Source organism: Chiloscyllium plagiosum, unplaced genomic scaffold, assembly GCF_037043375.1.
Source record: "Chiloscyllium plagiosum isolate Xiang-an unplaced genomic scaffold, Cpla_swu_hap1 HiC_scaffold_4, whole genome shotgun sequence".
NCBI classification, from domain to species: Eukaryota; Metazoa; Chordata; class Chondrichthyes; order Orectolobiformes; family Hemiscylliidae; genus Chiloscyllium; species Chiloscyllium plagiosum.
Genome location: NW_028270142.1, coordinates 13,189,889 through 13,201,661, shown reverse-complemented (window position 1 = coordinate 13,201,661; position 11,773 = coordinate 13,189,889). Strand labels below are relative to the sequence as shown.

Here is an 11,773-nt window from a genome sequence, read left to right as displayed (position 1 = left end):
CCCTTGTTTGTTTTACCAATATGCAATACCTCACATTTATCCAAATTAAACTGCTGCTCCTCAGCCCATTGACCCAATTGATCAAGATCTTTGTAACCTTAGATAACCTTTTTTGCTGTCCACTATACTCCACCAATTTTGATGTTATCTGCACACTTACTAACAATGCCTCCTATATTCTCATCCAAATCATTTATATAAATGACAAACAAAAGTGGACCGAGCACTGATCCTTGTGACATACCAATCCGAAATATAACTCTTCACTATCACCCTCTGTCTCTTACTGTCAAGCCAGTTTTGTATCCTACACCCCATGTGATCTAACTTTAGTAAAGCCTTGAAGGTTCTGCGTGGTAGACTAATTAGTAAAGTCCAAATATTGTTTCTTCAATAGTAGGTATCATAAAAACTGCACATCTTTTGCATCTTAAATGGCATTTTAATTAAAAATTCTTTACAATTAGCTATATTATTTTAAAAAACTTGAAGACTAAATATTGGTCTATATATAAAGTGATCACAAAGACACACAAAAGACATTACTTTTATAACCTCTGATAAACAAATTTAGGTGTTATACAAATAGATATACAAAGGAGGTAGAAATTTCAGGCTTTTAAAAAATGGACCACTAATCCACAGAAAATAGGACAATGTTTAAACTCTATTCAAAAGGCACACCAATGAGAGATTTCTTTCTTAAAAAGATGTTTTCTAGTGCTATATGGGAACACGTTTTGCAATTTTAAACTGCAAGATCCATTTGCATAAATTTGCCCGGTTTCAAGGTAAGTAAATGAATATTCCATTGTACCAGTAATTCTAAGATTTACAGAAGTACTTGTGGCCGACTGTGGGAGAAGTCAATCATTACAGTGCATTTACTATTCAAAAAATTTAGTAGTAGGAATTTTCTAAAGTACTGCACTTATCTACATCTCTATTTGAACATCACATAAATACAGTTCTAACAGCAAACACAAATCGCATTGCTGAGTAAAAGTCAAATGTTAAAAACATCATATCTTACTTTGCTCAGTTGGCATTAAAACGTGTGCAAGTCTAACCACTAGAAAAATTATACAAAATGATTGGCATAATACATTTATCTTGTTACTTGTTCAATACACAGGTACAGTATCAACTGCTTTATCCACAGTGATCATGGAAAGCTGAAGCTTCACAGCTATTTGCCAAGAGAGTTCACTCAAATGTAGTCACTGCAGCACTTTCTGATTTGCATGGAGATGTTGATGAATCAAATAATGCATGCATTTCTACAAGAAGTCCCAGTGCTGGATGTAACAAGCAGTTTTGCTTTAGATTTCATTTTTGGCTTCATTGTTATTTAAAGCCTGTTTTCTCTCAGCAATAAATGGATACATGCACTTATCTGCTCCCAAAAAACGGTACATGCAGACGACAGCTTCCCATGGCATAATGCTGAAACAGAGAGAAAGAATTGTTTTTAAATTGCAAAGAGACAAATCTCCCTCTTAAGACTGAAATGGGCCCAAAATTTCAATATTCAGAACTAAATGTCTATAAATACTAAACAAAGATGCTGGAAATCAAAAAAAAACAGAAACTGCTGTAAAACCTTAGCAGGACTGGCAGCAGCTGTGGAGGGAAAGCAGAGTTAATGTTTTGATTCCAATGAACCTTCTAATTGTAGTTAAGAAAACATTGGCATATGTGCGAGAGAAGGAGCGGAGTTGGGGGGTGTGCGTAAACTGGAGACGGAGCCCAGAAAGTGAGAAAACCAGATAAAGGACTGTGTAAAGGTCAACATAATAGAATGAAATAATTGCGATTGGGGTCAATTAGTGGCTGACAATGGGTTATTTGTGGTAGCAGCTCCTATGACGACAAGGCCTTATGCTTCGAGGTTGGGGTAAGGATGTGGGAGAAGGTGCTCAGGCCCCAAAATTATTGAACTCAATATTGAGTCCAGCAGGTTGTAAGGTCCCAAGAAGAAATTGGGCATTGTTCTTCCAGCTTGCGCTGAGCTTCATTGGAGCACTGTAACAAACCAGGGAATATGGTGATGTGTTGAAATGGGAAGCAGCCAGAATCTCACGGGTCATTTTTGCAGAGAGAATGTAGATATCCTGTAAAGTGATTGCCCAGTCTGTACTTTGTCTCCTCTACATTGGCTTTGGAGGGTGCGGACTTTGGAAACTGAACACAGGGGAAATTTTTAAATGTTCAAAATCAACGTACTGTTTCTCCTTCAATTCAGGCAGCAAAGATATAGAAGGAAACTATTCGCTTCATCATGACCTCGCAACTATTCATTGAAGAATGCATTTCTTGTTACATCATGAGAGTGAAATCAGCTAAGAGGTAAAGAGTGTCAGTGGCAGGAGTGAAAGTGAGTAGAGAGACACCAATAGGCAGGGCAGTGGGTTCAGCACCCACAAATCACATCCATTCAAAATTAGATGTTTGAAAATTAGCAAATGGTCACTTAAGGGTAGAATCACAGTAAATGAAGATGATAGATGTTGGATAGAGCTCTCAAGGATTGTGGAATCAAGGGTTATGGAGATAAGGCAGGAACAGGATACTGATTAAGGATGATCAGCCATGATCATTTTGAATGGTGGTGCAGGCTCGAAGGGCAGAATGGCCTACTCCTGCACCTATTGTCTATGATGTTGCAGATATACCAGCGATTTAGGTTATTTTGGATCTGATGGTGTGTAATAAAGAGAATTTAATAAATGATCTGAGTGTAAATGATCTTGACAAGGATGTTGCCTGAGTTGGAGGGTTTGAACTACAGGGAGAGGCTGAATAGGCTGGAAATGTTTTCCCTGGAGTGTCGAAGGCTGAGGGGTGACCTTCTAGATGTTTATAAAATCATGAGGGGCATGGATAGGGTGACTAGTCGAATGTAGTGCTGGAAAAGACAGGTCAGGCAGCATCCAGGGAGCAAGAGAATCAATGTTTCTGGAATAAGCCTTTCATCAGCAAGGGCTCATGCCTGAAATGTCGATTCTCCTGCAACCCGGATGCTGCCTGACCTGCTTTTCTAGCACCATACTCTCGACTCTGATCTCCAGCATCTGTAGTCCTCACTTTCTCCTGGATAGGGTAAATAGACAAGGTCTTTTTCTCTGGGGTGGGGGAGTCCAGAACTAGAGGACATAGGTTTAGGGTGAGAGGGGAAAGATATAAAAGAGACCTAAGGGACAACCTTTTCACACAGAGGGTGGTGAGTGTATGGACTGAGCTGCCAGAGGTGGTGGTGGAGGCTGGTACAATTACACCATTTAAAAGGCATCCAGATAGGTATATGAACAGGAACAGTTTAGAGGGATAAGGGCCCAGTGCTGGCAAATGAGACTAGATTAATTTAGGATATCTGGTTGGCATGGACAAGTTGGGCTGAAGGGTCTGTTTCCGTGCTGTACATCTCTATGACTCTATAACGCTAAAACAGTGACCATAACAGAACTTAGCATTCAATTCGGGGGAGAAATGAGAGTCAGAAATAACTGTGCTAAACTTAAGTAAGAGTAATTTCAAAGGAATGAGGGTTAAGCTAGCTGGAGTGTACTTAGAAAGGGGTTTAGCAGCAAAGATGTTTGCAGAACAATGGCAGACTTCTAAGAAAAATAATTCATGACAGATAAAAGATATAGGATCAGTGGTGCTGGAAGAGCACTGCAGTTCAGGCAGCATCCGAGGACAGGCAAAATCGACGTTTCAGGCAAAAGCCCTTCATCAGGAATAAAGGCAGAGAGCCTGAAACGTGGAGAGATAAGCTAGAAGAGGGTGGGGGTGGGGAGAGAGTGGCATAGAGTACAATAGGTCAGTGGGGAAGGAGATGAAGGTGATAGGTCAGGGAGGAGAGGGTGGAGTGGATAGGTGGAAAAGGAGCTGGGCAGGTCGGACAAGTCCGGACAGGTCAGGGGATCGAGTTGCTGGAGGTTAGAAGCTAGGATGAGGTGGGGGAAGGGGAAATGAGGAAACTATTGAAATCCACATTGATGCCCTGGGGTTGAAGTGTTCCGAGGCGGAAGATGAGGCGTTCTTCCTCCAGGCGTCTGGTGGTGAGGGAGCGGTGGTGGAGGAGGCCCAGCACCTCCATATCCTCGGCAGAGTGGGAGGGGGAGTTGAAATGTTGAGCCACTGGGCGATTTGGTTGATTGGTGCGGGTGTCTCGGAGATGTTCCCTAAAGCGCTCTGCTAGGAGGCGCCCAGTCTCCCCAATGTAGAGGAGACCGCATCGGGAGCAACGGATACAATAGATGATATTAGTGGATGTGCAGGTAAAACTTTGATGGATGTGGAAAGCTCCTTTGGGGCCTTGGATAGAGGTGAGGGAGGAGGTGTGGGCGCAGGTTTTACAGTTCCTGCGGTGGCAGGGGAAAAGATCATAGTCCGGGAACCCCGCACTGCCCGGTTCTACCTCCTTCCCAAGATCCACAAGCCTGACCACTCTGGCCGACCAATTGTCTCAGCATGCTCCTGCCCCACTGAACTCATCTCTACCTACCTCGACACTGTCCTATCCCCCCTAGTCCAGGAACTCCCCACATACGTTCGAGACACCACCCACGCCCTCCACCTCCTCCAAGACTTCCGTTTCCCCGGCCCCCAACGCCTCATCTTCACCATGGATATCCAATCCCTCTACACCTCCATCCGCCATGACCAGGGCCTCCAAGCCCTCCGTTTTTTCCTCTCCAGACGTTCCCAACAGTGCCCCTCCACCGACACTCATTCGTTTGGCCGAACTGGTCCTCACACTTAACAATTTCTCCTTTGAATCCTCCCACTTCCTCCAGACCAAAGGGGTAGCCATGGGCACACGTATGGGCCCCAGCTATGCCTGTCTCTTTGTTGGCTACGTAGAGCAGTTGATCTTCCGTAATTACACCGGCACCACTCCCCACCTCTTCCTCCGCTACATTGATGACTGCATTGGCGCCACCTCGTGCTCCCGCGAGGAGGTTGAGCAATTCATCAACTTCACCAACACATTCCACCCTGACCTTAAATTTACCTGGACCATCTCTGACACCTCCCTCCCCTTCCTGGACCTCTCCATCTCCATCAGTGACGACCGACTTGACACTGACATCTTCTACAAACGCACCGACTCCCACAGCTACCTGGATTACACCTCTTCCCACCCTACCTCTTGCAAAAATGCCATCCCGTATTCCCAATTCCTCCGCCTCCGCCGTATCTGCTCCCAGGAGGAGCGGTTCCACCATAGAACACACCAGATGGCCTCCTTCTTTAGAGACCGCAATTTCCCTTCCCACGTGGTTAAAGATGCCCTCCAACGCATCTCATCCACGTCCCGCACCTCCGCCCTCAGACCCAACCCCTCCAACCGCAACAAGGACAGAACGCCCCTGGTGCTCACCTTCCACCCTACCAACCTTCGCATAAACCAAATCATCTGCCGACATTTCCGCCACCTCCAAACAGACCCCACCACCAGGGATATATTTCCCTCCCCACCCCTCTCCGCCTTCCGCAAAGACCGTTCCCTCCGTGACTACCTGGTCAGGTCCACGCCCCCCTACGACCCACCCTCCCATCCTGGCACTTTCCCCTGCCACCGCAGGAACTGTAAAACCTGCGCCCACACCTCCTCCCTCACCTCTATCCAAGGCCCCAAAGGAGCTTTCCACATCCATCAAAGTTTTACCTGCACATCCACTAATATCATCTATTGTATCCGTTGCTCCCGATGCGGTCTCCTCTACATTGGGGAGACTGGGCGCCTCCTAGCAGAGCGCTTTAGGGAACATCTCCGAGACACCCGCACCAATCAACCAAATCGCCCAGTGGCTCAACATTTCAACTCCCCCTCCCACTCTGCCGAGGATATGGAGGTGCTGGGCCTCCTCCACCACCGCTCCCTCACCACCAGACGCCTGGAGGAAGAACGCCTCATCTTCCGCCTCGGAACACTTCAACCCCAGGGCATCAATGTGGATTTCAACAGTTTCCTCATTTCCCCTTCCCCCACCTCATCCTAGCTTCTAACCTCCAGCAACTCGATCCCCTGACCTGTCCGGACTTGTCCGACCTGCCCAGCTCCTTTTCCACCTATCCACTCCACCCTCTCCTCCCTGACCTATCACCTTCATCTCCTTCCCCACTGACCTATTGTACTCTATGCCACTCTCTCCCCACCCCCACCCTCCTCTAGCTTATCTCTCCACGCTTCAGGCTCCCTGCCTTTATTCCTGATGAAGGGCTTTTGCCCGAAACGTCGATTTTGCCTGTCCTCGGATGCTGCCTGAACTGCTGTGCTCTTCCAGCACCACTGATCCAGAATCTGGTTTCCAGCATCTGCAGTCATTGTTTTTACCTAGATAAAAGATATATCCCAGTGAGAAAAGACAATTCTAGATTACTTACAGTGTGGAAACAGGCCCTTCGGCCCAACAAGTCCACGCTGACCCGCCGAAGCGCAACCCACCCAGACCCATTCCCCTACATTTATCCCTTTACCTAACACTATGGGCAATTTAGCATGGCCAATTCACCTGACCTGCACATTTTTGGACTGTGGCAAGAAACTGGAGCACCCAGAGGAAACCCACACAGACATGGGGAGAATGTGCAAACTCCACACAGTCAGTCGCCTGAGATGGGAATTGAACCCGGGTCTCTGGTGCTGTGAGGCAATAGTGCTAACCACTGTGCCACCGTCCCATTCTAGGAATGGATAAGACAACTATGGTTAAAGAGAAAAAGTACTAGGGAAAACTATGGGGCTAAAGACAAACATGTCTCCTGGACCTGACAGGGGATAGGTAAATGAATAGGAAGGGTGAGAGAGGGATATAGACTAAATGCTGACAAATGGACAAGGTAAAAACAATGACTGCAGATGCTGGAAACCAGATTCTGGATCACTGGTGCTAGAAGAGCACAGCAATTCAGGCAGCATCCGACGAGCAGCAAAATCGACGTTTCGGGCAAAAGCCCTTCATCAGGAATAAAGGCAGAGAGCCTGAAGCATGGAGAGATAAGCTAGAGGAGAGTGGGGGTGGGGAGAAAGTAGCATAGAGTACAATAGGTGAGTGGGGGAGGAGATGAAGGTGATAGGTCAGGGAGGAGAGGGTGGAGTGGATAGGTGAGACAAAATGGAAAGGTGGCAGTAATAGAAGGAAAGACGTGGATGTCACAAAGTTGTAGAACAGATTGTGCTTAAATTTAGTTGAATTTTTGATGAAGTGACAGAAGTTTGAAGAAGGAAATGCAGTGACAGTTTGACAATAAAAGGCTAATTAAGAAAATTAAGGGTTATGCAATAGGATAGTCAGCACGTAATCAGTTTACAAAGTCAGCTCAAATGATAAAGCATCAAATTGCAATAGCTAGTTGTTTTTCAGATCATTGGATGACAGACAATCGTTCTCTCCAAAGGGAATGACTCCTAGTTTATTTTTTGGTAAATGGCTCAGATTGTGAAATGCCCAGTAAACTTTCAAAATTTGCCAAAGATTCAAACTTGGAAGAGTGGTACAGTGAGGATGTTATGAATCACCTGTAACAGGATGTATAGTTTAGCAGAGTGAGCAGAAAGTGGTAAGACTCCTTCAATTAGTTGATATTACGTGAAGGGACAGGGATAAACATTTAGGACTTAAGCCAAGAAATGCCTGAGGAATTGATTTTTTTTTAAAATAGGCCAGAGAGCAAAACTAATCTGGAACTTGAAAAGGTTGCAAAAGCAGAAGCTATTAAAATATAAATATTATGGTTTATGGAAGAAAATAAGCTTTCAGTGATATTGGAATTAAGCAAAGGGATGGGACTAACTAAATTGCTCTATGGGAGCAATGAACAGCAAGACATTAGGAAGCTCAGGAATTTTGGAGGGCTTCTCCACAGACCCCTGAAGGTGGCAGGACTGGTTAATAGTGTAATTAAAGGAAAATGCTTTGCATGCTGCCTTAGCAGCTGTGCTATCGATTATCAAGAGTAGGAAGGTTATGTTGGAGCTGTATAGAAACTTGGTTAGGCAACAGTTGGAGTACTGTGTGCAGTCACCACATTATAGGAAGGATATGATTGCACTGGAGGGAGAGCAAAGGAGAGTCACCAGGATGTTGCATGGGATAGAACATTCCGGATATGAAGAGAGGCTGGACAAGCTTGGCAAAAAAAACTACAGATGCTGGAAATTCAAAACGAAAACAGAAACAGTTCGGAAAACTCAGCAGGTCTAGCAGCATCTGTGGACAGAAAGCAGAGTTAATGTTTTGGGTCCTGTGGCCCTTTTTCAGAACTTATTTTATCATGTATTTGGAAAGGCAAGGACTGATTAGGGATTGTCAACATGGCCTTGTGAATGGGAAATCTTTTCTCACTAAGTTGATTTGAGTTTTTTGAAAAAGTAACAAAGAGGATTGATGATGGTAGAGCAGTGGATGTGATCTATAAAGGACTTAAGTAAGGCATTCGACAAAGTTCCTCATGATAGACTAATTAGCAAGGCTGGATGACATGGAGTACAAGGAGTACTAGCCATTTGGATACAGAACTAGCTCAAGGGTAGAAAACAGAGGGTGCTGGTGTAGAAGTAATTTTCAGATTGGAGGCCTGTGACAAGCAGTGTGCCACAAGGATCAGTGTTGGTTCCACTTCCTTTTGTCATTTATATAAATGATTTGAATGTGAACATAGGTTAGTAAGTTTGCAGATGACACTAAAATTGGAGGTGGTGTAATGGACAGCAAAGATTACCTTGGAGTACAAAGGGAGCTTGATCAGATTGGCCAATGAGCCAAGGAGTTTAATTTAGAGAAAGGTGTGGGGGCTGAATTTTGGAAAGGCAAATCCGAGCAGGACTTATAAACTAGAGGGTATAGGTTAAGGTGAGAGGGGAAAGATTTTTAAAAAATGGACCTAAGGGGTAACCTTTTCACACAGAGGATGGTACATGAATGGAATGGATTACCAGAGGAAGTGGAGGAGACTGGTATAATTACCTTTAAAAGGCATCTTGATGAGTACATGAATGGGAAGGGTCAAATGCTGGCAAATGGGACTAGATTAATTTAGGATTATTTGGTCGGCATGGACAAGTTGGACCAAAGGATCTGTTTCTGTGCTGGACCGTTCTGTGACTCTATTTATACCAACCTTTTCTGAGCTACTGATGGAGTGGGAGGAGGGAGGAGGAATAAACAATAGGTGGGGTGGGAGAGACCTGATTGAGTTATACAAGATTATGAGGGGCATTGACAAGGTGAATAGAAAGCAGCTATTCCCCCTAGTCGTAAGGTCAGTAATAAGGCATAATTTTAAACTAAAAGGCAGAAGATTTAGAGGGGATTGGAGAATAAATCATCTTCACCAATGGTAATAATTTCTGAAATGCACTGTCTGGAAGGGTAATTGAGGCAGGAACCTCCACTTTTAAAAAGTACTTGGATGAGCACCTGAAGTATTGCAACATTCAGGGCTATGGGCCAAATGCAAGAAAGTGTAGGCACTGGTTAATTTTTTAGGTAAAAACAAGGACTGCAAATGCTGGAAACAAGAGTCTAGATTAGAGTGGTGCTGGAAAAGCACAGCAGGTCAGTCAGCATCCAAGGATCAGGAAAATCGACATTTTGGGCAAAAGCCTTTCATCAGGAATAGAAGGAGGGTGACTGCAGAGTATTTACAATAGAGTGGTGCTGGAAAAGCACAACAGGTCAGGCAGCATCCGAGGAGCACTCTGCAGGCACCCTACCTCTATTCCTGATAAAGGGCTTTTGCCCGAAACGTCGATTTTCCTGCTCCTCGGATGCTGCCTGACCTGCTGTGCTTTTCCAGCACCACTCTCATCTAGACTCTGGTTAAATTTTGCAGACTTGATGGGGGCGAAGGGCCTCTTCTGCACCAAATGATTTTATGAACTGGCATGGATTCAATGGGCTGAATAGCCTCCCTTTGCACTGTAAATGACTGTTAAAGGCTCAAATTTTGTTAATATGTGTGCACTGTTTACCAATAACTAGGAAGCAGCTGCATTTTATATACATCTGGACAGATTTGTTCACTCATAGCCTTTCGCACAATGACCTTATCAAAAACCCTTCCGTGGAATCAAACTGTTCCATGTACAGTGTGTGCTACAGATGGCAGCTCAGAAAGAACAGTCATTAGCATGCAAAGCACACTGGAGGATATCCAACTGTTATCATAGTTCTGGCATCTCTAGGCCATCTGCAGAGACACCAACGATCCAAGTGCTGTTTTTGGTACCAAGCTATGTTTCCTGCAGTTTACAGAAACTTCCGGCAGAATGTGTGTCCAATTTTAAGACATTTTACAAGGAAGTATCAGTATTTGTTATTGGGACTATTTCTTCACAGATCAAGAGATGGGCAGTGTCAGTAATGGAGCATGCCAGGAAAATGCACACATTTTTGGCACTGTATCAGAATTACCATGCTTGTGCCCCCCTGCTAAATCTCTCCAATATAAGATAGGAAAAGACTGTTGTGCAGCAGTACCATCCAGGAAATAATTGGCAATAAAGCTGGCATGCAAATAGTTAAGGTTTTAAGTAATGTACCTTCCTGCTGTTACCAACTGCCAGAAATTGATGTCAATTATGGCACTAGCTCTGTCCCAATGTTTCGCAGATTATTGTAGGAAATTTAAGTTTAGTGTTGGTTTATTTAACATCTTGTGCTTGCACTGTGTCAGTATAACTGACAAATTAAAGAATCCTGTGAATGTATAGTACTTCTGAAAGGGATTTTTGCAATATGATCCATTATGGAATATTCTAAAAAACAGTTGGTCATGGCATTACCTCTGTCAACATACAACTGCTCAAGCATTGAGACTTTTCAGTTATATTTGTCCTGCTTTACTTCCAAAAAGGAGGAATGAAAGCTTGAATGAAGCAATGCTCCCTGCCTCCAAACACACGTGCACTACCTCCAGGGCAATCATAAAAGTTGGTACAAACTGGAATGTTTCCATTGAAATAGCTTACAATTAGATTGTAAATTTGTACTTTTTTTCTTTGAAGTCTGTTTGGCAACTTTATCTTCTTATCCTACTTACCTTTTCATAAATGTTACAGTATACATAAGTCGAGGTGTACAAATCATAGGCTGGTCTGTGAGGATGGCTCTCATAGCTTCTTTCACACAGTACTCTGGTTTCAAAGGCGGAAGGAAGGGCTCAAATTCTTTCCTGCAAAAGAAGTTTTAGAATAGTCCTTTTGACATTTGTACATAAATTCTCAATTTATTTTCACTGGTTGTGCTTTACTAATCTCTTTCTGCAATATTAAAGTAACATTCTATGAAGAAAGTTGTTTCATACACTGTATAGTTGATAACAGTAAAGCACCTACTATCTTCCAGGATGGAGATTTCCCCACCAACTAAAACAGCTCAACCTCCTGCCACATTACCACACACCCACCACTAGTGTAGGGTTCAACCTCCATTCTGAATGAAGTAGACTTGGCGTCTACTTCCTTGCCCTGCCTCATAACAAAATCACAGTAGAAGCATAACATTATTACCCGGAGAATGCGACCTAGAGAAGAAACAAACTGAAAGAATTGCAACTGCAACTCAGTGCATTGAGTATCGGAGTTGGGATGTCATATTGTGGCTGTACAGGACATTGGGGAGGCCACTTACAGAATACGGTGTTTAATTCTGGTCTCCCTGCTGTAGGGAAGATGTTGTTAACCTTGAAATGGTTCAGAAAAGATTTACAAGGATGTTGTCAGGTTTTGAAGGTGTGAGCTATAGGGAGAGGCTGAATA

General features: G+C 44.0%; 1 protein-coding gene across 1 annotated transcript in view; it reads right to left on the bottom strand.

Moving 5' to 3' along the window:
- Positions 1 to 421: 421 nt before the first annotated feature.
- LOC122549517 (retinol dehydrogenase 10) overlaps positions 422 to 11,773 on the bottom strand; it is a 62,708-nt gene continuing 51,356 nt past the window's right edge. The window contains exons 4-5 of the mRNA XM_087985968.1: positions 11,056 to 11,187; positions 422 to 1,446 (exon numbers count right to left, since the gene is read on the bottom strand). Of these exons, the coding sequence (XP_087842094.1) occupies positions 1,323 to 1,446; positions 11,056 to 11,187 (256 nt within the window). The 3' untranslated portion in view covers positions 422 to 1,322. The remainder of the gene's footprint in view (positions 1,447 to 11,055; positions 11,188 to 11,773) is intronic.